Here is a 27,515-nt window from a genome sequence, read left to right as displayed (position 1 = left end):
GCACTACATAAATAAGGCTTTACTTATTCAATAGAGGAAAGAAGCACTAATGTAAACGTAAAGAGCAGACGTCAGCCCCATGCAGTGGCAACATGGTGCTCAACCTTCTGAGAGGTACCAGGTCCTGCATCCTCTTCGTGGTCATGAAACAGACATTTTCAGAAGCAGTAGCAACCTGTGGCGCAAGCACCTATGTGATTTTTTTATTTTTTATTATTATTATTATTATTACCAGATAAGAATAGAAAGGCAATTCTACACAATTTTAAATAACTACAGCATCGTGAAGATGTTATCCATGTTTCTTACGATGTTTTGGAACCAGAGATGGGCATCAATTCCACTCTGCAGTCTTCCCTCATGAACGTCGACTGGTTTCCCTCAAATTAGTTCAGGTTTTTTTTTTTGTTGTTGTTGTTTTTAATTGAATTGAGAAAAAATAAGTTCATACTGTCATAACGTGAACGTACAGTAAAAGTCGAAATTCGCAGGTGTTTCGGGTTCAACAAAGTATTTCATGCTTTCCGTTTGGCATCGTAGGGGACACCTACGTGAGGTCCTTTTGATTTTTATTCAGGCGAAGCACGTTCCGACCCGACTCGGTGGAGAGCGGGGTCCTGACTGACTGACACACGTGTTCCGTGAGCGTGTCGAGGTTGGAGCGGCGGAGGCAGCGGCAGTAACCATCATGTCGGACCTGCCGATGAAAATCCTGCGGAAGAAAATCGAGAAAAGGAACCAGAGGAGCAAAGACCGCAAACTTTTAAAGAAACAGCCACAGGACGGAGACTCTGGTGCGTGGTAGGGTGGCGTAGTTTGACTGGTTCCGCCGTGTTTACCACCGCCCGCAAAAAAAGACCAGCAGGCAGCCAGGCCAGTGAGCTAGCCTGCTAGTGAGCTAGCCTGCCAGTGAGCTAGCCTGCCAGTGAGCTAGCCTGCCAGTTGAAGTTTCCCTCAATTCGGCGCGACGTAAGCGTTCGAGCTCTGCGGGATTTGTTATTAAACGTCACCCGTGTCCATCGGCTTGTCACGTAGTTGGTTGTGAGGGGTCCGCTTTCTTTCTGGTGACTGTCCATACTCTCAAGTGCTCTGTGGAAGGGCTTCGAACCAGAAAGGTTAGGCCGTAATAAGTCGCTCAAACTTCTGAAATAGTTTTAAGCTATAACGTTTATTTAGTTACCTGGCCACTGGATGAAAAAAGTAGTCCCAACTCCTAAATAACCCTTTACCTGTCTGGGCAACTTACTCTACAACAGTGCATAGAATAATTTAGTTCTTGATATGATGATAATGATGATGATGATAATGATAATAATAATAACAGCCTTTGTTTGTATGCCACATAAAATAACCGACATGAAACTCAGAATGTGGTTTGATTAACTAAACATGATTTTGCACACGTAAGGAATTTGTCACAGTAACTCACACTGTACTTACACTCAACAGTCAAAGTATTTTTTATTTTTTTTTTTTCAAACGTAGGTCTTGCCTACATTAGCCTACAATAAACAGTGGTGCTACCATGCACAACAGTGAAGTAAATATAGTACACGAAACTGAAAGGGCTTTGGCGATAGTAACGGTAAGAATCGGCTAACCGAACACACGTTTCATTAAAAGGAAAACAAGCAAGCAAAATGCATTTCATAAAGTCATTTAAAAAGTAATATATTTAACTAGACACTGCACACACCCTGCCTCTAATACCTGCCCACCCCTACTTTATTCACTGATAATTATTTACTTAATGACATATCTATATACAGTATATGTATGTATGTGGCCAATGAGTAATGCTAACTTCATGTTTGTTACAGTTGAACCAAATAGGCTGCCAGATAAATGTGAAGAGGACACACCGAGAGCAAGTGCATCATCCAAGACAAACGTGAAGCCCCGGAGGAAGCAAAATAAACACAGTCTGCCTGCAGATGGGACCACAGACGAAGCCCCTACAAAGAAGGGGAAAAAGAAGAGAAAGCTAGCCGATGCCTCCCAAACGCCAGGTAATGGCTTTACACTGGGATGAGTTTGTTAAACTTGGTGAATTACATTTCTTCTGGTTGTTAATGTCAATGGGATTCTTTCTAGGAGGCAAGAAGGCTAAACAGAACAAAGAAGAAGAGGAGGAGGAGGAGGATGTGGAGACAAAACCCACAGTTGATAAGCCAAATCAGGCTTCTGATGATGAAGAGGTAGATGACGAAATGCAAGAAGAGGAAGAAGACGGTGAGGGGAAGGAGAGTGCAGATGACGATAAGGACGAGAGTGATGAAGAGGATGATACGCCTGAATTACCAACCGGGCTGACAGGTATTTTAACAAACCAGATCTGCATTTCTGAATAGATTCTATTGATTTTTGGTTGACTTGAGGAAACTGGATCAATCTGTTAAATGCCAAAGCCTATGGGATGTATTAGGAGTCAATATTTTAACATGGATCTTTATCAGACTTGATCAAGAGCTTCTTGTCCTCTCAAGGGGAATTTGTGAGGCTTATATTTCTTTACATATGTTCCGTGATTATCTTGGAACAGATATAGTTTGCCTTTATGTGTTGCCTGTTCATTGTCCTCATAGTGAATTGGGTGTCAAATAAGGCATACATTGAATCTTGCGATTGTCTTTGAAAGTAATTATCAGTAATTCCTCTCGAAAAGTATAATTGCAAGGACAGAATATTCTTGAGATCATGCCAAAAGTGAAGCCGTTACAATTATATAATCGCTGACCGCAATCATTTTCTTTTCCTTAATTGGGAGATTTGAAAGAATGTTGCCAACCAAATTTTAAGGGTATTTTAAGCTCTTGTGAGACACGTCCTTCAGTTGGGTTGAGGGAATTTAACTGTCGTATTCCATTGTCAATAGATGGCCATTCTTCAAACGGTGGACGTGTGTTATTGTACCAAAAGAATCACAAAATGTTAATCACGATTATGTTATGAATTATTATAAACACGTCTGAAATCTTCTGCCAGTTCACTGATGGAAGATTTCTTTACTAATGTGAGATACCGTTTACTCGTACTTCAGGTTGTTGCTGTTAATCTGTTCCTGCCTCCATGTCAATGACCTTTTCACCCTCTCATAACCCTTCAACTTAGGAGCGTTTGAGGACACTTCCTTTGCCTCCCTTGTCGAGCTGGTGAGCGAAAACACGCTGAAGGGAGTGAAGGACATGGGCTTTGAACACATGACTGAGATCCAACACAAGAGCATTCGACCTCTACTGGAGGGAAGGTAAGACCCTAGTGTGGCTGTAAACAAGTCAATGTGAGACCAATAGGATGTCAATAATCATGAGTTTAACAGGTTGGACACTTGCCACAGTGGAGGAAAAACTGTGCCTTCATGGTTTGATGGTTTTCTCCTGGCAGAGATATCCTGGCCGCTGCTAGGACAGGCAGCGGTAAAACTCTGGCCTTCCTCATCCCCTCCATAGAACTCCTCTACAAGCTCAAGTTCATGCCCCGTAACGGTAGGACGACATTTATTATATATTTTAACATATAGTGGAAGCACAGAGTTAAAGGCCATACAGTCATTTAAAATAGAAACATCCCCAAAAAGGTTGACACATTTACTCATATTCTAGAAACATTACTTTTTTGCTAACTGGTATGAACTAGTAGGGTGTTGAAACAACAAGTAATTCAGAAGGTGTTTGATGTAAATTGGTTGACGCTGTAAAGTAGCAAATCTCAATACCCAGCCCAAAATGTTCCTCACACCATGTCAAAATTGAAGAATGAACCAACAAAGCTCTCGGCTCGGCTTTGTGAACTCGAACCACGATTCTTATTTGAAATTGTGCCGGTCGCAGGAACTGGGGTCCTCATCCTGTCGCCCACGCGCGAGTTGGCGATGCAGACGTACGGCGTGATGAAGGAGCTGATGGCGCACCACGTGCACACCTTCGGCCTTCTCATGGGCGGTAGCAACCGCTCGGCCGAGGCTCAGAGGCTCGCCAACGGGGTCAACATGGTGGTGGCCACGCCCGGTCGGCTGCTGGACCACCTGCAGGTGAGCCGATACCACAGTATGAACAGGCCTTCTGGGGGAGTATTAAACCGACTCAGTGAAAATGAATGCCTTCAATTGTTATAACATTTCTCAAATGAAAAAAATTATTAATTCACAGTAGGGACATTGAAGTAATTTAGGCTTAGCACTTACTATAATGAGGTATATAATAATATAACCTTCTTTATGCCATGATTAACATAAAACATAAGTGTCTCCCACAAATCAAGAAATGTAATTTTGTTAAATAAAATTCACCAGTTATAGGTTGCTGATAATTTTCTGATACAACACCGGACTTCTTAAGTAGTAATTCTCAAGTAGAATTTGCTGACCCTGCGGACTGTGTGTGTGTGTGTGTGTGTGTGTGTGTGTGTGTGTGTGTGTGTGTGTGTGTGTGTGTGTGTGTGACAGACTATCTGAAACTCTCAGGGGTAAACATTTTGTAATGATTGTTTATTTTGTTGTGCTCTCTGGAAGAACACCCCTGGGTTCATGTACAAAAACCTGCAGTGCCTGATCATCGACGAGGCCGACCGTATCCTAGAGGTTGGATTTGAGGAGGAACTCAAACAAATCATCAGGCTGCTGCCAAGTACGTGGTGCTGAGAGGCCAATAAGAACTTTCTACTCTGATCCAAAGTCGTTAGGCCCCCTTTAAGGTTTAACATATGCAATGTTCACTTATTAAGCAGCTTGGCACTTTTTTGTGGGTAACGGAACGTTCTATGCCCGTTTTCACCAGAGCGCAGGCAGACCATGCTGTTTTCGGCGACTCAGACCCGGAAGGTGGAGGACCTGGCCCGCATCTCGCTGAAGAAAGAGCCGCTTTACGTGGGAGTGGACGACGACAAAGAGAGAGCCACCGTGGACGGACTGGAACAGGTAACGGCAGCAGCCAGAGCGGTTTTCTGGTAACTGGTTCTGTTGGAACCAACTAAAGGCTTTCCTGAACAAAAGTGAATATTTCTCTCCTCATCCTTTAGGGCTATGTGGTGTGCCCGTCGGAGAAGCGCTTCTTGCTTCTCTTCACCTTTCTGAAGAAGAACCGCAAGAAGAAGATGATGGTCTTCTTCTCCTCCTGCATGTCGGTCAAGTTCCACTACGAGCTGCTCAACTACATCGACCTGCCCGTCCTGGCCATCCACGTAAGACTGGAAGCTTCCCTGCCTGCTCCTATCCCTAGTGCCACTTCCTGGTAGTGTAGGCAGTATACTACAAACAAAACTACAAACTATGAAGTATTTGGACCAATCGCAGTGGGGTCAGAGTACAGACGGGAGTGTTTTAAGTAAAACCTGTTATAAGATTGTGTAGGATTTCTGTTGGAATTATTTGGTTTTGACATACTCTTCGAAAACATCAGTTTGGTAAAACCTTCCCGTCTTCTGCGCGCGGTCTCCAGGGCAAGCAGAAGCAGACCAAGCGCACCACCACCTTCTTCCAGTTCTGCAATGCCGACACAGGTATCCTGCTGTGCACGGACGTGGCCGCCCGTGGGCTGGACATCCCCGAGGTGGACTGGATCGTCCAGTACGATCCGACCGACGACCCCAAGGTGCCCCCCGCAGCGACCACACGTTTAAAAACTCTGTTTTATTCCTTTCTCTCCAGGGTGTTGAAAGCTTGCATACTTTGCTTATTTGTGCGTTATCCGTTGTGCGTCCACAGGAGTACATTCACAGGGTCGGCAGAACGGCCCGCGGCATCGATGGCAGTGGCCACGCCCTCCTCATCCTCCGTCCAGAAGAGCTGGGCTTCCTGCGCTTCCTCAAACAAGCCAAGGTAGGCTGGCTTTAAAATAATCTGCGTTTAATCATCGTTTTGTCATGTAGCAGAAATAAAAGCTGTTTTTAAGATTTCCAAGCAAATTTAACAATGAATACCAGCTCTCATCACTTCCAGATTAGTGTTTGTTTCTCACATTTCTTCCTCTTTACCTCGGGTGTTGTCAAAACTTTGTCTGGAGTGAGGCCAAAGAGGACTTTCCGGCAGTGGTTGGATAATAAAGTCGTATTCTATTTGCGAACAGTATGTGATAAATCTAAAACTCAGGGAAATGTTCACGGAAGGTTCAGTAGATGTAGATGAAATGTTAAAATTAATGCATATTCACCGATCAGCCACAACATTAAAACCACCACTAATATTGTGTAGCTCTCCCTCGTGCCGCCAAAACCGCTCTGACCCGTGGAGGCATGGACTCCACAAGACCTCTGAAGGTGTCCTGTGGTATCTGGCACCAAGACGTTAGCAGCAGATCCTTTAAGTCCTGGAAGTTGTGAGGTATGGCCCACATGGATCAGGCTTATTGTTCCAGCACAAACCACAGACGCTCCATCGGACCCTAACCCCGCCCATCCACATGATGTAGAAGAAAACGTGATTCATCAGACCAGGCCACCTTCTTCCATTGCTCATGTGTCCATTGTAGGAGGTGGACAGGGGTCAGCATGGACACTCTGACCGGTCTGCAGCTACACAGCTCCATACACAGCAAGCTGTGATGCACTGTGTGTTCTACACCTTTCTATCATAGCAGCATTAACTTTTCCACCAATTTGTGCTGCAGTAGCTCTTCTGTGGGATCGGACCAGACGGGTTAGACTTTACTCCTCACGTGCATCAATGAGCCTTGGGCGCCCATGACCCTGTCACCGGTTCACCGGTTGTCCTTCCTTGGACCACTTTTTTCGGAGGTACTAACCACTGCATACCAGGAAAACCCCACAAGACTTGTTGTTTTGGAGATGCTCTGACCCAGTCATCTAGCATCACAATTTGGCCCTTGTTAAAGTCACTCAGATCCTTACGCTTGACTATTTTTTTCTGCTTCCAACACATCAACTTCAAAAACTGACTGTTCACTTGCTGCCTCATGTGACCCACCCCTTGACAGGAGCCGCTGGAACGAGATGATTGTTATTCACTTCACCTGTCTGGTTTTAGTGTTGTGGCTGAACAGTGTATATATAAACTAATGGTATTTTCACCCACATTTAAGTTTAGAGTAAAAAGTACCCAAAATATTGTGAAGTTATCAATTTCGATATTTCTTGAATCCTGTCATAACCCAATTTTAGAGACAATGCCCCTCATCTCATTGTTATTGCCATGGACAGTGCTGACATTTAAAATGGCCTCATTTAGTGTCCTCTCCATGTGACCTCATTCGTCAGCTGTAGTCATGAATGGATGGATTTTAGGAATAAATGTCATATTTTCCACACGTGGTATTTACTTTGGTCTTTTTGTTTAGGTGCCATTGAGCGAGTTTGAATTTTCCTGGAGTAAAATCTCCGATATCCAGTTGCAGGTAAGGAATCAACTGAATTCGTAACTGTTCTTCTGAATTGTTCTGTAAGGTTTTAATTTCAAAACTGAGTTGCGTTGCCCCTTCCAGCTGGAGAAGCTGATTGAGAAGAACTACTATCTGCACAAGTCGGCGCAGGAGGCCTACAAGTCGTACGTGAGGGCTTACGACTCACACTCCCTCAAACAGATCTACAGCGTCAACACCCTCAACCTCCCCATGGTGGCGCTGTCCTTTGGCTTCAAGGTTCCGCCCTACGTCGACCTCAGTATCCTTTTTCCGTGGCTTTTGGATATTTTTATGTACGTGATATTTTACTGTGTGACCAGGAAAGTGCAGAGAAGCGCCCGAAGGAGGGCGACAAAAATAATTCTGATTTTAAATAAAATGAGAGCCTAATGTCCCCATGTGCCCTGCCGTTTCCCTTAACTTGACCCCTTCCCAGACGTCCACAGCAGCAAAGGGGTGAAGATGCAGAAACGAGGCGGAGGCGGCGGCTTCGGCTACCAGAAGTCCAACAACGGGAACAAGTCCAAGATCTTCAAGCACGTCAACAAACACAAAGGAGACCGGCGGCAGTTCTCCCGCTGAAGCCGGTCGAAGAAAGTTCCGGACTCTTTCCCCCCTATTTTGTGCTTCCTCCTGATGAGAGGATGCGACAAATGTAAATGTCTTGATTCCTAAATGTGCCGTCGTGGTTTCTCCCTCAAGTATCTCCTTTTTATTCCTCGTGGAACAGGTTTTGTACAAAAACAAGGGCTTTTTCTACCCAGGAGGCCCCTGCATTCCTCTGGTTTTATGATACTCTACATTTTTGATCAACTTATTGTTAAAAATCCACTTTCACTCTGGAATATTAAATATCAATCTACCCAGGCCCTTGGTCTTGCATGAACTAGTGGCACGCATCACATTGTTACTGCTGTGTTATTGAGGGTTGAAGTCCTGTTGCTCCACAGTGCAATTTAATAACTTTTTGTCTCAAAGGGTTTGCTTCAGAGGAACTGCACATTTAATGTTGGAGTACACACCAATTACTCTACAATACAATGTGAAGGTACAGAGGGTATTCATGACTGCTTTAAAAAGGTGATTGTATCATTACAAAATTTCCGTTATCCAAACTGTACATTCATTCACAACATTGGAGACTTGCAGCACACCATAAAAACAATTACATTTTTAACCTCTTGATTTAGAAAAGCAGAGTCCACCTGACTTGATCCCTTTAGGAATAAAATTGTAATCAAATTAAATTTCAGTTCAACATCCCACAAACAAACTCAATACTGGGGGTAGTATTCATTCCCTTAGCAATCGTCTAGTATTACCTATATATATTATATAAAAAAAAAAAAAAGGCTTTCTGAATCATTGTCAGATGCAGATGGGCCTGCACCTCATGCTCGCCCACACAAGATAAGTTATAAAGTGCACAAGTGCTGGCAGAGCACGAGGTGAAGAGATCCATCGGTTTAATTTTGCGGACGCTCAACCGTGTACCGAGCAGGGAAATTAATGTTTTACCCACTGCGATAGAGTTTAGAGATCAATGATTCAAGATTCAATAGATTATTCATCTCATACATATATGCAGTGAAATGTCACGGCGCCCGGTGATTACGCACAAGAGGCTCCAAAAATACCAAAACATGCGTAATGTTGAGGTTGGGTCTGGTTTTGACGAGCTGAAAAACAATATACAATACTCATCGAAAGAAAATTCACCTAAGATGCTATAATAACTGCATGGATAGATATTTGATGGTTGGAAACACTTTGAAGGGTCATAGGATCAACAGTCAGGAGCCGGACAGTTCACGGTCAAGTCAAGAATCGGGAGGCGGAGTTGGCGGCACTTGAAGGTGATGGCACAGTGTTGGTCTTGTCCACGAAAATATACCCATTAATGTACCCGCTAGTGCATGTTGTGAAGTAAACTTATTTTGTTCCACGTCGAGTGGCGGTCGATGGCCCCTTCCTCTGCCCGCGATTGTCCATGGACACCCCGGTGTGCAAGTTCATCTAATGCTGGTGATCTGTGAGGTGCGACAGGAGGGGGGGGGGGCGAAGGACGAGAGTATAAGAAAAAAGAAAGGATTCTTAAGCTAATGCATTAGCTATGAAGCAGCTTGGAGCCCATCGCTCAAAATGGTCTTGAGATAGAAGAAGGAGGAACAACAAACTCAGTCTCACACTTAAGTTAATAGTTAATAGTCATGCCTGATCAGCGGGGTCATGCCATCCAGTGAGTAAGAGGAGGTAGTATAGTAATGTTTTGTCATTTGAAAAACAAGCATGCGGCAGACGGTCAAGTCGGACCTCGGGGGTCTACTCTGGAGGGGGGAGGGGCCGGCGGGACCCCCCAGGGGGTGCCGTTCACCTTCTTCCCTAACCCTGACGCCCGAGAAGGAGAGGAGGAAGTAGAAGAAAGCATTTCACAGACCCATAAGATTGTAGCGTGTGGATGTGAAAAAATAATTTAAAAATAAATCAGTCTGAGCTTCTCAATCTTAACCAGATCATTATGAGATGACCAGACAATATTAACCACTAAATTACAGATGGATGAGCCTATGCCTGGTAGAAGTATGTTTTTTGCGTGTGCTTCTAAGGTGAACTGATAACGTGTTTATATTAAACTTTGCGTACCGTTGACGTTGCAGCAGGGCTCCGTCGTCTCCCAGTTCATGGCTTTCTGCACGGCCTTCTTCCAGCGCGCAAAGCGGAACTCGCTCTCTGTGTTCATCACAGAAGAGGCGCAAATGTACCTAAAACACTGAGAAAATACTTCCGGGTATCTCACTCTGCTTCTAGATGTTCTCCGAAGTATTTTTTAGGATTAGTAAGTATCGGTAAATAATAATTGTAGATGGGTTATTTTCCCTTATTTTGCATTGAAAGCTGCTGGGCTTGCTAATCTAGTATAACCTCCAGCTCTCATCAACATACTTACAAAAGGAAAACAAAGAGGAATATTTGTCCCAGGCAAAAAAGATGAAAATAAAATGAATCTAATCCCCAGACTGGAATAGAATTTCGGTGTCTTGGTCTTACCGTCAGAGTTTATCTTGGGCTCGTATTTCTCCCTCACGACCACCGGCAGCTGACCGGGACTCAGGCTCCACACCTCCACGCCCTCGGCCGCCCCGGCCGCCATGGCCGCCCCCAGCGCCGTGGTCTCAGACATGATGGGCCGCACTGGACAAGAAAGCAAACGATTTGGGGTGGGGAAAAAAAAAAAAAAAAAAGAGATAGTACATGATCCTTTACATTATGGAAGATAATGTAGAGGGAGGATGTAGTATAGTAAAGTATACACTTAGTATGTTAGGAAGTGTGTCACAGAAATGTTGGTTGATACATTCAATGTGTTCGGTAAAACCTTGTTAGTTAAGGAACCCTTATGGAACTATTCCTGCTGGTGGAGCCCAGTAAATGACAAGAATCACAAATTGTCTCAAATTACAATCTTTTTTTTTTTTTTTACATTTATATTTTAAACCCCGACAGACAGAAACACAGACCTTTGAACCCTAGGTGCTTTGCCGTTGTCACTGTGTTTTTCTCTTCTGGTTTCTATGCACTTCTTTTGGAGATCAACTCTGCCAATGTTCCAGAGCAAAATAGCCAAGGGACAAAAACGGCCGCTCTTACCCACGGGCACGCAGAGGATGTCGGCCTGCAGTTGCATCAGCAGCCGGTTGGACGTCATCCCCCCGTCCACCTGCAGCTGCAGCATGGGGACGCCGCTGTCCTGGTTCATGGCGTCCAGGATCTGGGGCAGAGAGACGCTCAGCTTTAAGGCAGTTACTTGGAGGCGGCTTCTTTTTTTATTTTTTTCATGGTTTATCTTTAGGTTTATTTTTCTGGTTTATTGTTATGTTTGTTGTTAACTTTGAGGTCCATTTTTCCTTCTATCTTTATTTTTTTTTTTTAAGGTTCAGTTTATCGCGCTTGTGAACGCAGCATCGCTTCCTGCCGTCTCTCGAAACCCGACACAGACTTGGAGATCGTTCTCGTCCACCTGAACCAGACAGCCGCGACCGCGCCTTCTAACAGGGGACGAGTCCACTAGTTAGTCGATTGCGGACGGCGTCATTCTCTCGGACGGAAAAAAAAAATATATATACATTTAAAAAAAAAAGATAAAATGGGTCGCCATATATACTTTGGCGGCTGTTAATATACCTGGGCAGCCCGACCAAGTTAAGTCTACGCGCGGGAAGCACTGCTGGCATCCCCCCCCCCCCCCCCCCGGCGTGGTGTGACATTACCCGCCCCCCCAGCCATCTCAAGCAGCCACGTCCGGACGATATGAAAACAGAAACGATGGCTCAGCCCTGACTCTGACTGATCAGATTGTGTTCAATGAAGAAAGTTCGAGAGGACTGTGTCGACCGGTTGTGGAAAGCCCCCCCGGCCCCCTCACCTCTCTGGTTTGAAAGCAGACGGCCTCCAGAGCGGCAAAGGCCAGATGGTTCCTGTTTGTGAACTGTGTCAGCCCACAGATGATCCTGGAACACAGAGGCAAACAAGGTTTGTGACCAGCGGAGGATTCAGCCTCCGGGGGGGGGGGGGGGGGGGGGGGGTGTTGCCAGCTGAACGCAGGGGCAAGTCTGGCTGCGACGCGGCAGCACGTTCGGTTAAAACGCCGTGGACCCAGATCCCGCTGAAAACCCGAAGCTTTTCGATCCACCGTCCGCTGGAGGAGTCTGTAGACACCGCGTGGGAAGGGTTCAATGGATTCGTTTCAGATTCAATTTTACGGAACAGCGGTGGAATGAGTGGAAAAAAAACTCAAACCGGGTTCGGCGGAAGTTGGAATGACACTGAGTGACCGAGCAGTCCGAGCAAATGATCCGATTAGTTCACTGATGACATAACGCTCCGGCACAACATCCTTTCTTCCCACCAGTTCTAAATTTAACGTTGGGTTCAGTATTTCAAAGGACTGCGTGGTGAACAGTATGAATACGTTTTGTTTGAAATGAAAGTGGTGTTAGGATTTCACACGGCGGACATGGGATGGGTGAGAGTTTTCAAGGTATTGAGCACTTCACTCCAAGTCACACAGCCGGGATAACTCCACAAGAGAGTGGTTTAAAGCTGAATGGATGTCAAATACCAAGGAAATTCCTTGCTGGGGGAAGGAGTCTCAGGTCAGTTGCTATTCCGTCCTTTTTTTTTTTTTTTGGAACGCTTTATCTATGGCTGGTCGGGTTTATGCGGGACATCCGGTATGGAGACATTATTAACAAAACACAAAGACAACTCGGCACCACACAACGGGCTTCATTGTCTCCGCGGAGAGGGGGCTCTGCCTCCTTTTTAAACCCCGTGGCCCTCGATCTAAAACCTGCCTCTCCCCGTCTACCGGGATTCCGTTATAGATTTGAGTCTGAGTTCCTGCAGCTCACCCTCTGGCGCTGGGCTCCCAGTAGGGGGCGTAGAGCCCGGAGAACGCCGGTACGAAGTAGCAGCCGTGCGACGTTCCCGCCGCCGTCGCAAGTTTCTCTGGACGGAGGAGAGGACGAGGGAAAAGCAGCAGAAAATAATTATAGAGTTGGTTATTATGGGAGACAGCCATCATTTCATTGGAAGATTTTCATCCCAAAAAACAAATTAATAAATTTATTTGCTAATAAATAAATAGATAAATAAATAGATAAAAAAATTAACTGATTAATTCATTATTTAATTAATTTGTTGATTAATTAAAAAATAGATTTAGGAAACTAATTGTTAAATCAATCCAGCAATTCTATTTTATTCAAGTGATTTTGTGTCTTGCCATTTTGGTCTCAACCACTTTGAGATTTCTGAAGACTATATAGACACAGTACACAACCGTGCTCCGTGATGCATGATGCGTGAGCTGCAGTTTGGCAGCTGGATGAGGCGGAGCAGAAAACACGACGACAGCAAACAGCCCGTACGTACCGATCTCGGAGGTCGACTGCACGATCCCCATGTTGTCTTTCAGCCAGCGCACCACCGCCCCCGCTATGGCCACCGAGCCCTGGGAGACGAGACGCTCACTCAACTGACTGATTTGACCCAACCTGATTTGATGACAATAACCACTGGCAACCACTTTTTTATATTTTCTTCTATGTCACTTGAAGCTATGTTTGTATGTATATGTCTGTTTAGTATTAGTATTAGTCTGTTTTTTTTTTTTGTTTTGTCTCATTGTAAAATGGAAAAGCAAGCGCACACTTGTGGGCAAATGCATTTGTTTTTAGCGGATGTGCCATTGTTCATATGTTGGCAATTCCTTTACATACTCAACTCCTTTCTTTGAAAAAGAAAAAAAGCTTTTATGTAATGTACTGTAATGTGTTCCCTCCCTATGGTTGAGGTGCAGGAGTGTGAGCTAGTATGGCAACCTCGGATTACGACCTTGTTTGAGAACACTGCAACAGGCGAGATCATAAATGTGCATAAATGGAATGACAAACACACAAGTCCTTCTCATTACCACAGGGCCATGCAATGCGTAAAGCCAAATGCCCAAATATCACATTCACTTCGACAAAAACCAACAACCAGCGAACGTGTCCACACCTCTAGCGCATAACAGGGAGGACGGTCTTTCCCCATTTTGTAGGCAACGGTGGTCAGGAGGCCATGAGTGGACATGACGGGCTGGAGGAACGAGGAGAAACGTCACATCTCATTCACACCAACCAGAACTACAATAAATATACACGCACGCACGCACGCACGCACGCTTTTTTTTTTTTTGTCAGGAATTCCTACCTTCAGTCCTGTGTTTCTGAGCAGGAAGCAGCCAGTCCCGTACCTGAACAACACCGAATTTATTCAAATTGACCATCTACAATAAAGACACTGAACACAACGTCTCATCTCGGAATTACAATTTAATTCCTGAAAATCGCTTTTTGAGGACGGTTTGCAAAATCTATAGTTATAACTCATCATTTATGACACTCTAATATGGATTGCAAACAGGTAGGTGTCCATTACTTGCATGAACAAGTAGAAACATCTTGGACTTAAGTTATTTTCGAATGTACAGACAGGTTCCATTTTAGTTGTAAGCTTGGCATGGCAGTTATGTAATGTAACGCTGGTGTAGTAGCCATTACAACAGTGTGTGGGTGCCAGTTGAAACCTTTGAAATAAATCAGATTAACTTTTCAGACAATCAGACCCACTTGTCTGATTGAGGGACTTAAAAATAAATAAATAAATAAATAAATAAATAAATAAATAAAGCTCTCACGTGTTTTTGGCCTGGCCGTCCTCAAAGCACATCTGACCGACCAGAGCTGCCGACTGGTCCCCGAGACACTGGTGCCAAAAGAGAAAAGCTCCCGTTAAGTCACCCACCGCATTTACGTTAAACTAATAAAATGAAAAAACATCTGCACAGATTCACCACCACTCTGAGCTGAACACCGGGAGAATTTAGCGTCGCCATAAATCACAGGGGAATTCCAGAACAAACATGTCAAAATGCAATAATCACAGCTTCTGTTCATTTATTCAAAACCCCAATTGGCAAATAAATACTGGGAAACAGGAAAATAACTCATTTAAATATTAAGGTCCACAATGCCTACTACAGGGCCCACTTAGTCATTTTTAACTATGACATTATTTTAGCCTTTTTTTTTTTTCTGGGCTTTTCTTGTCAAAGAAAAATGGAATTTCATGAGAATGACCCGACTGAACTATAGGATGTCATGGTCACAGGGCGTGTGAATATCTGAAATAAACCATGTGCACTGCAGCGTAAAACCAGCCTCAGTCTGTAGTTTGGTAAACACGGGTTCGGACGGCGACGCTGAGAGCGTTGTGCAAGAGGGAAGCTCCTTACCCCAGAGATCGGGATTCCTGCCAGCGAGCTGGATTTCTGGCAAAGAAAAAAATAAATAAAAATGATGACAAAGAGCAGGAGATGTTTATTTTGTGCATTTTTGGGCGTCATGATCGTATTCTCCCAAGAATCCATTGAAGAAAAGAAAAGAATTCGCTGAGGAACGCTTCTTGTTATTCTCTTATGTTTAAAATGTATTTCATTCTTAATTATTTTATTATTGTACTTTGTAACTGCATCTTGTTTGCCTGCTTTGCTTTTATCGTCAATATCTGACGACCTCCTTTAAATGTCAAGGACTTTGAGTTACATGTTGTGTATGAAAGGTGCCATACAGATAAAGGTTATTATTATAATTATTATTATCATTATTATTACTGTGACAACAGATCATTGCTCAAGCGGCCCCTGGTTAAAGAGCACGTCCCAATGTTTAGGAAGAGGACCGACCCGTCTACCAAACGGCCTTTGGACATGTTTTGGGGGACACGAGAATGACAAATTAAAAAAGGGGAAAGGGAAGAAAAGGGAGTCTTTCTGTCCGATGGACGGAAAGTCAAGGTGCACGTCGCAGCATCACTGTGACTCAGTGCATCCCAGTGAGGTCAAGCCAGACAAGACAGACGTGTGCAAACAAACACCAGATATTATCGCTGTATTTACAACCCAACCGCTCACGATTTGGACTGAGCTGGAAATCATTCCACAAAAAACATCTTCCTGGATCCAGATCCAGACTTTTCAGTGTAATCTCAATGAGGGTTTTTATTACGGTTGTAGCCTGTCATTAAAGATATGGTCTCATTCTACGGAACGGCATAATTAGAATGTGTTTGTGGGTTTATCGGGTTTTGATATCAAGAAAAAATTAATAAATAACTCACCATGCAGCCGTAGATTTCAGAGGAGCTCCTCACTTTAGGGAGGATTTCCATCGGGACGTCAAAGTATCTACGGTCAGAGGAAAATCAGTGTTGGTGTTGTAGCGTATTCAGAGAGCATAGACGAGGACACACACACATTATATGTAAAAAAAAAAAAAAAAGATTAATTACTGTAGATATGCAAATGATTATGTTGTCAACCAAACGGTTAAAATAGGGTAAAGATGTGATTAAACCTCAGTGTGTGTGAGATACAAGTCATGGACCACACACACACACACACACACACACACACACAATATATTAATACACATTAATTAAATGTGTGTAAATGTTTGTAAATTATTCTATATAACCAGGTTTATTTTTATTATTTAAGAATTATTTTACAGTTTTTTGTACATTTTTTGGTTAATATCGATTGTTTGTTTATCAATAGTTGTTTTCTTTTTGCCAAACTTTATTTTATTATTTTTTACTTTCTTTATTTTTATTTATCTGGTTTATTGTTAGCTTTACTTTCATTGTTGATTCACAGGTTTATTGTATATTTATTTTTTTCTATTCTTATTTTTTTATGTGAGCTGCTGCGACACCACAATTTCCTTCCGCGGATAAATAAAGTATCTATCCATCCGTCTATCCAAATAATGACCAAGATGTAGAACTGATCATCTGGGCTACCTGCAGAGCTCCGGGTCCCAGTCCATGGTGTGGATGTTGAAGAGCATGGTGCGGCTGGCGTTGGAGACGTCCGTGCAGTGGATGCCTCCGTTCCTGCCGCCCGTCAGACACTGAGGAGACGAGGTGAAAGAAGAGACGAAGAGACACGGAACACAGAGGATCAGGTCAAATAGGCTTTCCAGTGCTCCGGTGGGCCTTAAATCGGAAACATGCCCTAAATTCACAGAAAGCATGATTAAAATTCCCATCATGCTTTGCAATGAAACCAATACTCAACAGCTTTTAATTCTTTTAGGGTGTTCGGATGCCTGACCATCTGAAATGAGCGACCCGGACAGGCCTGTTGTAATTATACTTTATCTCTGTGATTATCTCTTTTCAACTGACGACAACCAAGCTTTTTTTATTTCTATGCTTTTCTTCTTCTTTTCTCTTATACAATGTGTATCATGTCTTGTGTGAAGCACCATGGCATTTCACATTGACATTTCACTGCATACATGTATGAAAGTATGTATATGTATGTGACAAATAAACCTCTTGAATCATGATTTGTCCGTGTGTATGAAATGTGCTTTACATATTAATAAGCCTATACATCTCAGTTTGCTGTGGTTTGGTAGTAAATCAAAATGCAACTGTGTGTGTGTGTGTGTGTGTGTGTGTGTGTGTGTGTGTGTGACCAATATTGCGATTGCGATTGAGTATGTGATGAATGCACAGAATGCGCCCCAATCACCCCCTCTCCGTGGACCGCACCCCAACCACTGCATATTGGGAACACCCCACAAAATTTGCCGTTTTGGAGATGCTCTGATCCAGTCGTCTAGCCAACACAATTTGGTCCTTGCCAAAGTGGCTCAGATCCTTATGCTTGACCATTTTTCCTGCTTCAAACACATCAACTTGAAGAACTGATTGTTCACTTGCTGCCTCATATATCCCACCTCTTGACAGGCACCATTGGAACGAGATGATCAATGTTCACTTCAGTTGCAGTGGTTTTAATGTTGTGGCTGATCGGTGTATATACAACACACACACACACACACACGCACACACACACACTTTAGTACCCAGATGATCCAGGAGTCCACGGTTCCAAACAGGGCGCGGCCGCTCAGCACGGCCTGACGCACCTCGTCCACGTTGTCCAGCATCCAGCGGAGCTTGACGGCGCTGAAGTAGGTGCTGATGGGGAGGCCCGTCTTGTGCTGCGGGAAAGTCACCAAACCCTGTTACCACCAGGCCACCTGCGGGTCGGTGGTGATCGATGGAGAGGAAAGGGGGGCTGCTTGACGGATGGATTCGTTTTAGAGCTTAAACGAATAAAGGAAAATTTGGTCTGTACCAGTATTACACAACACTGATGTTGTTCAAACTCAACTCAAACAACCTGCCGTCCTGCAGCAATTCAACCTCCATTTTAACAAACAAATATATCCCACCAAATTATAAGAATTATTATTATTCGTATTATTATTATTATTATTATTATTATTATTATTATTCCCCTTTATTCATTCAGGTAAAGTCAAGAGTCACTGAGCTCAGGATTTTCTTTTACAAGAGAGAGATGTTTGTATATCAATCAGACAAATGGAGATTTAAAGGCTTTTGATTGAAGGGAATATCAATATACACCCAGACCATTGCCAGAAAGTGACTGAACAGTTATTTTGCATTCCTTTATGATTTTTAGAAGAAAAAAAAAAAGTAATTCATCTTTAATGATGAAGGGCATGGAAACGTCAATAAATGTTTTTACAACGATCGACACTGGTCAGTGGACAAATAGTAATCCTATCGTTAGAATAAACTCATTTATTTCCCCTTCAACAAATTTGAGCAGTGGAATCCCATGAATGATTTTCTTCAAAAAGGTGTGTGCTTGCGTACTTTAAAATAACTTCAAATTAATAGAATTGACATGAATCCCATAGTAGACCCATAGCAGTCTGTGAAATAGGGTTTCCATAAATGGGAAAACTTGAGTTTTCTAATTTGCAAAAAAGCAGCACACTACAGGCACAGGGAGCTGCCCTTGATTATCTATCAATCCCTCCATCTCTGTCCAACCTTGAGGTGGTTCTTGTTCTTCTCTGGGGCTTTGCTGATGAGCCGCTCCACAGTCGACTGTGTGCGCAGGTCCAACCAAACTACGAACACACAGACACAGACACACACAGACACACACAGACACACAGACACACAAATAAAAACATCAGTGTGACAGAATAACCTGCTGTGTTTAATGAGAGGTCTGCTGATGGTTGAAGGTGACTGTCTCAACACGGCTGAGCACAGAGCAAATACCAGCAGTGCGAGTTCAACAGAGAGACAGTTACCGACAGTTACAACTAAGTGCTGGAGAGAATTGAGAAGGAAGGCGAGGCGTCCTTGGATTTGTTTTTACAGAAACCCTTTAAATTCCACAGAAGCCCACAACCATATGGTAAACTCACCACAGCATGCAAGTATGCTGTGGTGAAATACCATAAAGGATGGAAAATTTAAAAAACAGATGAATGCATAACATATAAGGACTTAAAGACAATGTTGTGAGCTTCCCGTTCTCAGAAAGGAGATTCAACATCTGGTTAAAGGCTGAGACGCTTTCCCAATTGGACTGCATTTAAACGCAGTGAGAAGCCGCAGCAGAGCGCGACGGTTCTCAGCAGTAAAGTGTTCAGCGAGGTTGTTGCTGTGAACAGTTATAAAATGACGGAAACATTTCAATAATGCCTGGGTTGAAAAATGACAAACGTTCTCGATTACCCTATTGTGCGCTAATGAATATGGGTTCATGTATACACAAGGAGCCATTAACACGTCAATTGTCATTTGTGTGCATGTGCGTAGTTGTGGTGCAGCAGGAATATGACACAGGGAGTCATGTGCTGCAGCTACTAGTGTCCATGACGTCCCGATGTTCTCATTAACCCTTATATAATTGACAGCACAGTGGTTTGCAGCGCAGCAGTTGTTCCAGACGGGGGAAACGACCTCAGGGTTTTCCTGAGAAGAGTTACAGGACGTTCCTCAAACTCACAGACGGAGCGCGGTGGGGGGCAAATTCGTTTTAAACAAGGATCTCTGTTCGATAAATACAAACGTCACATTATGGCGCAAATGACTATGACCAGGGGTCGCGTCTTCCCCCGTTTCCTGAACTCCAAGTATGAGCAGATACCGTGTACCAAGCCATTCATTCTGAATGCTATGGGATGGGGATTCTTCTTCTTCTTTGGAATGGGGATTACGAGAAGTTAATAATTTAAATATAGTACAAATAAATAAAATAAATATACACATACATTAAATAAATAAACACATAAATAAATAAACACGTAAATAAATAAACACATAAATAAATAAATAAATACATACACACACACGCAGAAAACGTCCCACTTTTTTAAAATTGTATGGGGCTCTCAGGTCTCATTTTAGCCTGGTTTGAGATTGATGTCGGGCACTGGTACCCTACCCCTAATGAAAAGGCTGCCTCAACTCCCAACAATCCAAGTCAAAACACTCAATGGTTCAAAGCAAATATGTTTGTCACACAAATCACTGAAAATGAGAAGGAAAGAAAGTTTCGAGAGAGATATTGAACTCATTTCAAGCGGACCCACCGATGGCGTTGTAGAGGGGCTCTCCCGTCTCCTTGTCCCACACCAGGGTTGTCTCTCTCTGATTGGTCACGCCCACGGCTGAGGAAGCGGACGTCGACGACAACAACAACAACAACAACAAGGTAAATAAACGTCAACAGATCTGTCCTTCAGTGTTTTTTTCCTCAGGGTGAGTATGAAAACACCGCTCACATGAACTTCTGATTCACAGAATCTAAACTTTAATAAAAAATTTAAAAAAAACTTTTTTATTCAGTAAACTAAGATAGCCAAACATGGCAGGGAAGCCTGTTTTTCTGACAGGGTTAGGGGTTGGGGATTGGTAATATTTAATTAACCTGCCCCAAAGCGCGCAGATTAGGTTTAGAGCAATCTCGGCAACCGATACATTCCGGTCTTTTGGTACACACCTTTTATGTTGGAGATGTCAACTTTGAGCTGCCCGAGTTTTTCACACGTCCTCTCTATGCAGTCGTAGACTGATTGCATTATCTCCTTGGGGTCCTCTTCCACCCATCTGAATCACACACACACACACACACACACACACACACACACACACACACACACACACACACACACACACACACACACAAGATTGTCCAGCTGAATAAAGACAATTCATGTTAAAACTAAACAAATTCCACGTGAGCTGGTAACAAGCTCTCTGCAGATAAATAGTCAAGTGATACAGCCCTAAACTGTTCAACTCCTTCTTAGTATATTTTAGTGCCATTTTAAATTAAACACCTCGGTCAATTCAGCTATTACGTTCATCTACAACTCATCCACCTGTGTTTAGTCAGCCCAACACAGCCTAGAATAGCCAGACAAAATAAAAGTTTTTTTTTATCTTAAAGCAGATAATGAATCGAGAGCAAGGTCACATCTGAACATACCGAAACTAACGGCACTGCCATTTCTGTCGCGGCATATAATAAACAAGTCATGGACCTTGGACTCATCTGATCTTCTCACCTTCAACACAGTTAAATTCTAACCGAGGTAAGCCATCCCTGACCGTGGCGAAGGAGCAGCTTTTGAACTCATCTTTACTCAGCAGTGCGGTGGTGTTGAGGAAACTGTTCTATTTCTGTGTTTATTTTCCTCTGTGTTTGTATTGCCTCAAATAGTGACCGGGGCTCTTATTTTGTACAACTGCAGAGGGTACCAGGCCTATATTGGAAGCAGGCTTATATTAGTGGCAGGCTTTTATATCGAATTCCCTCTGTGTTATTAGGTATATTTTATCATATTTTAGTATGAATTTCAAATCAAACTTCCATCTGGGTGCCATGCCATGCAAACACATGCACGGTGAGAAAAAAAAAAAAAAGGAGGAAACGGAGTAAATGAAAAACATCTACAATAAAAAAAACACACTCTTCTATATGCTTTGGTTGGAGAAAAGATCGCTCTGATGGAGCTGTTCCCATGTGGTGCGCCACAGCTCCCATCAATTTTTCTCCCGGTCTGTATTTGAGGCAGGCTTTTATTTGATTGTGTCGACCACGCCCCCAGCATTTATTAGTGGCCCGGTTTTTATTTGACTGCCGGTTTGTATATGAGGGAATACGGTTCTTCCATTATTTTCGAACCTTGACTGACCCCCTGCAAAGCACTTCATGAGCTTGTTTCAAGAGGCGTTCTACAACGTCAGGACAACTCACCCTTCTTTGGGGAAGCTCTGGTTGATCTCAACTTGATGGCAACTGACCAGCTCCGCCGTTTTGGCATTGAACACCTGCGGAAAGGAGATGGCGATCAGAGAACAGTTTCGATTTATATCCTATAACCTTCACACATTCAGCATCCCGGTTGCCTTGCTTTCAGATTTTTCTTACAATGTATTTCTGTTTTTCCTTCACTGCTCACGGCCTGTTGCCTTTGCCTTTCCTCTTTAAATTGTATCTCATCTCTTCTATTGTGAGGGTTATCATTGCAGACGTCATCACTACTACTACTACTACTACTACTACTACTATTATTATTATTATTATTATTATTATAAAAAAGCATACATAGTTTGGTTGGCAGAAAAGTTTACGTATCAAGTCTAACTATTTGTGCACAGAATTCCTTTATAGACCCGATTTAGGAGAAAATGACTGCGATTAAACTCAACAGGAAGTGGGGAAACTCCTCTGCCCCAAAGGGGAAGAGAGAGTGACTTCTGGGAAGGATGAATTGGAGTGAATGTGCTCCAGTAACGATTGGTTCCATCTTTATGACGGGGGTGGGGAGTGGCCTGGGGACCCGTCTGCGTAATGAGCTTAGGGCCCAATGTCGCGCTGGCGTCCGAGTTTCCCCTAATCAGCTCAGAGACTTAACCCGGATAGTGGCCCGTCCACCTGCTCCCCAGTCAAAACCACCGTTGACAGCAATACAAAATATCGATGTGAAACTTGAGACAGCATTCAATATTGCAAAAAAAAAGTTTAAAAAAGCCACAATGCATCATAGTGCGATTCAATACAGTTTCCTACAGTCAAAAATAACTCTGTTCAAACATTTATGTTCCATCATACTGTATCTCATACTGTATCACTTGAGAAAGGGCTTGCAATAATATGTAACTTATGGTGAATTACATGTTTTGTTTTTTTTTTTTAAACAGGTTGAGAAGGAAAGGATTTTCTGTGCTACATTTTTCAGATGTTCATTTGTATAATGATGTTCCCCACTGGATTACCCAAACGGCTATAATAGAATCTATCCAATTTGATTGTGCTCTGTGGGCTATGGACTGCACTGAATGCCAGATCGTTTAAAATGTTTGCCGTTTCGATAAATAAATCAAATCAACGCATTGCTACACCCTTAGTCGCTCGTCTGACGGTTTGCTGATGACACCATTGCAAAACTTAAGCCAGAGACAGAGACAAGGAAAGTCAAGAGCGGAGCGTGTGACAGTCACAGGGTCGATCTGTGGTGACCTCATCAAAGACTCAGGGTAAACGTGTGCATATGCACCCCCCCCCCCCCATTCAAAGAGGGGAGAAATCAACAGGTGTGTAAGTGCGTATCTACTTCCTCTACTTACCCTCAAAATAATCGAAAAGGAAAAAATATCTTATTCCCCCAAATTCTTCTAGATATCACTGGCTTCAAACACAACAACGCAATAACGAGCCGGTTCTTTTTATGCTGAAAGTATTCCACCACGCACAGAATATAGAAACTTTATTTTCTGACCTTTCAAGGGGTAATATTTTACTTTAAAATGACTGCTTTTTTTTTTTTTTTTTTTTTTTTTTTTAAACACTGACATTTTTTGATCATTGGGAGTCAACCCGTGCTTTTTTTTTTGCATTTGTGAGATAATAGATCATGGTGACATACACCACAGCGTGCACTGCATCCAGGTGACATCAGTTAAATTAAATAATGAAAATACTGAGTGATTTCATTTTCTGCTGGACGGTAAAACAAGTTGCCCTAGATAGTTCACGCCGCTGCGTGAGAGAGACCAGCACAACCGGTCAAGTCGTTATGCTCAACTGATTCCAAATGTACAAAAGGTGAATTCTGGGATAATGTAGAGGTAACGGTGAAGCCAAAAAGGCCTCTTCTTGCCAAGCGTCTACCTTCACATGAAAATGCATCAATTACAGAGTCCTAACCTTCGGCTTCCAGTCTTGGAAACATGGTTTGTGCTTGGTTATACCTCGTCTCTTGCAATTGGTCTCCAAAACAGCCGTCTAAGTTAATGTATAACCATTACTCCAAGTTGTCACTGTTGCCCTTTTGCCGGTGTTTCCTGCGCCTCCGGCCGGATGTAAACCCCTGTGAGGTAAAACACGTTTTTGGTGGAAGACATTCAATTACAGAGCTTGTTCGCACACTGTAAGTCTGACCAGTGTCACGATAAACAAAAAGTACAGCGTTGGTTCAAGTCACCTTAAAAAAAAAAAAACACCACTTTACAGACGCAAAGAAATTATTGGGATTTCGATCTTTTTGGCCAATAACAGGGTGTAATCGGTGTGACTCAAAACCTCCTGACAAAGCCTCCGTGTCTCCCAGACGACCAAGGTGACGCAGACCGAACGTCCGTCGCCGCGCTTCACGGAGCAGAGTTGTGGAAATGCCGTGGAGCAGTCATTCGAGACGGCGAATGAAGACACCAGCGAAAATGAAGGACGCAATCAGTAAACCAAGTTGCATCGTGATGCATAACCCCCCCCCCCCAAAAAAAAATATACCGTCCGCCTTCTCACGGCGGCCCGGTGGTTGGGGGACCTCGGCTCCCCGGAGCCCGACGCACGGGGCTTCGGCGGAGCGGTTGGGGGCGGGGGCGGGGTTTTCGGTCCAGTGCGACATTTGGGACGCTGGAAATTCCGAGCAACGGCGTGACACCGTAACCAGACATGTCACATTGACCAAGTTCAACAATTATAGTTGTAGCTCAATTTTCAATGAAAATTAAGTTATTTATGGCAGACGGCAATTAAAAAAAACAACAAAACAACATGTTTTACACCTTTTAACTGGATAACCTCAAAACCCTGTTTCACTTAGTGTCTGCAGGGACATAATAAAACCAATCTTGCTTAAAATCTTGTTGAGACTGTCAGTCTCAACAAGGTCAATATTGCCATAAATAACTTTAATATCATTGAAACGTGAGCTACAACGGTAATTGTTGAACTTGGTCAGTGTGACATGCCTGGTACGGTGCCACGCCGGTGCTCCGAATCCCCAAACGTCCCAAATGTCACTGACAGTCTAAACAAGGTCAACATTTTAAGCAAGTAATCGCAACATCACAACATTTTAAGCAAGTATTTTTCGTTGCATTGGCGGCATTTCAGACGTGAAACTTATCGTCAAACTTTTGGTTAAAAAACAAAAACAAAAACACGTTTCAATCGCTGCTGTTTCCAGTGCTCCTCCTCTCCCCACGACAACACCGCCGCCTCCGGGACGCTCCACCGCGGAGCCGGCGGAGCGGGTGGGACAGCCGCGCTCCGCTCCGCTCCGCAACCGTCTCGTCGCGCCAACGCGCCCGGTGTAGCCCGGGCGACGCTAGTTGACGTAAAGGCAGCTTGATAAAGCGTCGAACGCGGGGTTTGGTCTGTTTTTCCACTTGGACAACCTGACAGATCACCACCTTCACGCGGGAAGCTCGGATCCCACTCACCAGGAACCGCGTCGAGCTGGTGCCCTGGTCGATCGCAGCGACGAGCGGGTCCATGGCAGCCGTTTCTCGCCGTCAAAGCCGCCCCGAAACGCGGCGCGGTGGTCACTGGGTCACGGTGCTTTGGCCACGGTGGTTCGGTGTCCGGGACGGCACGACCGGCGAGCGAGTGTGGAGCGGCGGACGCGCTGTGTGGAAGCTCCCCCCTGGTTGGCTGCCCGTCAGAGGGCGGCGGTCTAGTCCCGTCCAATCATATCCGAGGCCACGCCCAAACGCGAGGAACGCTGGACGCGGGCGGATCCGGTTTCCAGAATTTCTTCCAGACGACCGTGAAGCGTCCCGGGCACAGGGAGGGTCGCGTCCCAGACGGGTGATTGGGCTGGGGAGGGCTGACGAGGCTGGGGAGGGCTGACGAGGCTGGGGAGGGCTGGGACAGCTGGGATGGCTAGGGTGGCTGGGAGGCTGGGGAGGTGAGGGTCGCTGGGAGGCCTGGGAGGCCTGGGAGGCTGGGGAGGCTAGGGTGGCAGGGTGGCTGGGTGGCTGGGGAGGCCGGGGAGGAGCAGGGTGGCTGGGGAGGCAGGGGAGGCTAGGGTGGCTGGGGAGGCTAGGATGGCTGGGTGGCTGAGGAGGCCGGGGAGGCTAGGGTGGCTGGGGAGGCCCGGGGGGCTAGGGCTGGGGAGGCCGGGGAGGCTAGGGTCGCTGGGAGGCCGGGGAGGAGCAGGGTGGCTGGGGAGGCAGGGGAGGCTAGGGTGGCACACGACCGTGAAGCGTCCCGGGCACAGGGAGGGTCGCGGTCCAGACGGGTGATTGGGCTGGGGAGGGCTGACGAGGCTGGGGAGGGCTGACGAGGCTGGGGAGGGCTGACGAGGCTGGGGAGGGCTGGGACAGCTGGGATGGCTAGGGTGGCTGGGAGGCTGGGGAGGTGAGGGTCGCTGGGAGGCCTGGGAGGCTGGGGAGGCTAGGGTGGCAGGGTGGCTGGGTGGCTGGGGAGGCCGGGGAGGAGCAGGGTGGCTGGGGAGGCAGGGGAGGCTAGGGTGGCTGGGGAGGCTAGGGTGGCTGGGTGGCTGAGGAGGCCGGGGAGGCTAGGGTGGCTGGGGAGGCCCGGGGGGCTAGGGCTGGGGAGGCCGGGGAGGCTAGGGTCGCTGGGAGGCCGGGGAGGAGCAGGGTGACTGGGGAGGCAGGGGAGGCTAGGGTGGCTGGGGAGGCTAGGGTGGCTGGGTGGCTGAGGAGGCCGGGGAGGCTAGGGTGGCTGGGGAGGCCCGGGGGGCTAGGGCTGGGGAGGCCGGGGAGGCTAGGGTCGCTGGGAGGCCGGGGAGACTGAGGAGTCTAAGGTCGGTGGGAGGCTGGGGAAGCCAGGGTGGCTGAGGAGACTAGGGAGGCTGGGGAGGCTAGGGTCGCTGGGAGGCCAGGGAGACTGAGGAGGCTAGGGTGGCTGGGAGGCTGGGGAGGCTAGGGTCGCTGGGAGGCCGGGGAGACTGAGGAGGCTAGGGTGGCTGGGAGGCCAGGGAGACTGAGGAGGATGGGACGGCTGGGGAGGCTAGGGTCGCTGGGAGGCCAGGGAGACTGAGGAGGCTAGGATGGCTGGGAGGCCGGGGAGACTGAGGAGGCTAGGGTGGCTGGGAGGCCGGGGAGACTGAGGAGGCTAGGGTGGCTGGGAGGCCGGGGAGGCTAGTTGACGGCATTGGGCTGAGATTCCATGCCGTCATTTGTGAAAACCAGCTCGAACCAGCCACCATGTGGGTTTTTGACGCGCATCTATACTTGATGTTACGGTACAGGTGCTTGGAGCGGCCCAAAAAGACAAAAGACACGCATGACAGCAAACATTTCTCACCTTATGTCACACATTGTACGCACATTGTACGTCACCAAATGAGTGCAAATTTGATTAAAAAAATAAAAATATGTTTCCATAATAGAAAATTGAAGGGAAGGTCAGCTCAAAAAACATTATTCCATAATTGTCTCATATTTCAA

At 45.2% G+C, this 27,515-nt stretch overlaps 2 protein-coding genes across 2 annotated transcripts; one reads left to right on the top strand and one right to left on the bottom strand.

Moving 5' to 3' along the window:
• Positions 1 to 646: 646 nt before the first annotated feature.
• Positions 647 to 8,221, top strand: ddx18 (DEAD (Asp-Glu-Ala-Asp) box polypeptide 18). Its single transcript, XM_080019428.1, has 14 exons — positions 647 to 794; positions 1,821 to 2,009; positions 2,095 to 2,316; positions 3,112 to 3,247; positions 3,385 to 3,485; positions 3,831 to 4,030; positions 4,511 to 4,625; positions 4,776 to 4,915; positions 5,017 to 5,178; positions 5,436 to 5,588; positions 5,702 to 5,815; positions 7,290 to 7,346; positions 7,434 to 7,611; positions 7,789 to 8,221. Exons 1-14 carry the CDS (start codon positions 689 to 691, stop codon positions 7,932 to 7,934), a joined length of 2,019 nt encoding a protein of 672 aa, XP_079875554.1. The 5' UTR covers positions 647 to 688; the 3' UTR covers positions 7,935 to 8,221.
• A 111-nt stretch (positions 8,222 to 8,332) lies between these two features.
• Positions 8,333 to 25,706, bottom strand: LOC307244290 (glycerol kinase-like). The gene is made up of 20 exons (XM_080019429.1): positions 25,542 to 25,706; positions 22,069 to 22,142; positions 20,809 to 20,915; positions 20,399 to 20,476; positions 18,840 to 18,919; positions 17,837 to 17,974; positions 16,761 to 16,870; positions 16,077 to 16,143; positions 15,193 to 15,228; positions 14,596 to 14,663; positions 14,109 to 14,151; positions 13,914 to 13,994; positions 13,287 to 13,365; positions 12,764 to 12,860; positions 11,776 to 11,860; positions 11,001 to 11,121; positions 10,401 to 10,544; positions 9,996 to 10,082; positions 9,666 to 9,740; positions 8,333 to 9,382 (listed from the first exon to the last, which is right to left on the bottom strand). The coding sequence occupies exons 1-20, from the start codon at positions 25,593 to 25,595 to the stop codon at positions 9,369 to 9,371; spliced, it is 1,638 nt and encodes a 545-aa protein (XP_079875555.1). The 5' UTR covers positions 25,596 to 25,706; the 3' UTR covers positions 8,333 to 9,368.
• Between the last annotated feature and the right edge of the window lie 1,809 nt (positions 25,707 to 27,515).

Source organism: Zeus faber (assembly GCF_960531495.2).
Source record: "Zeus faber genome assembly, chromosome: 18".
NCBI lineage: Eukaryota > Metazoa > Chordata > Actinopteri > Zeiformes > Zeidae > Zeus > Zeus faber.
Note: the sequence above shows the minus strand (reverse complement) of the source record. Positions and strands in the feature narration are given on the sequence as shown.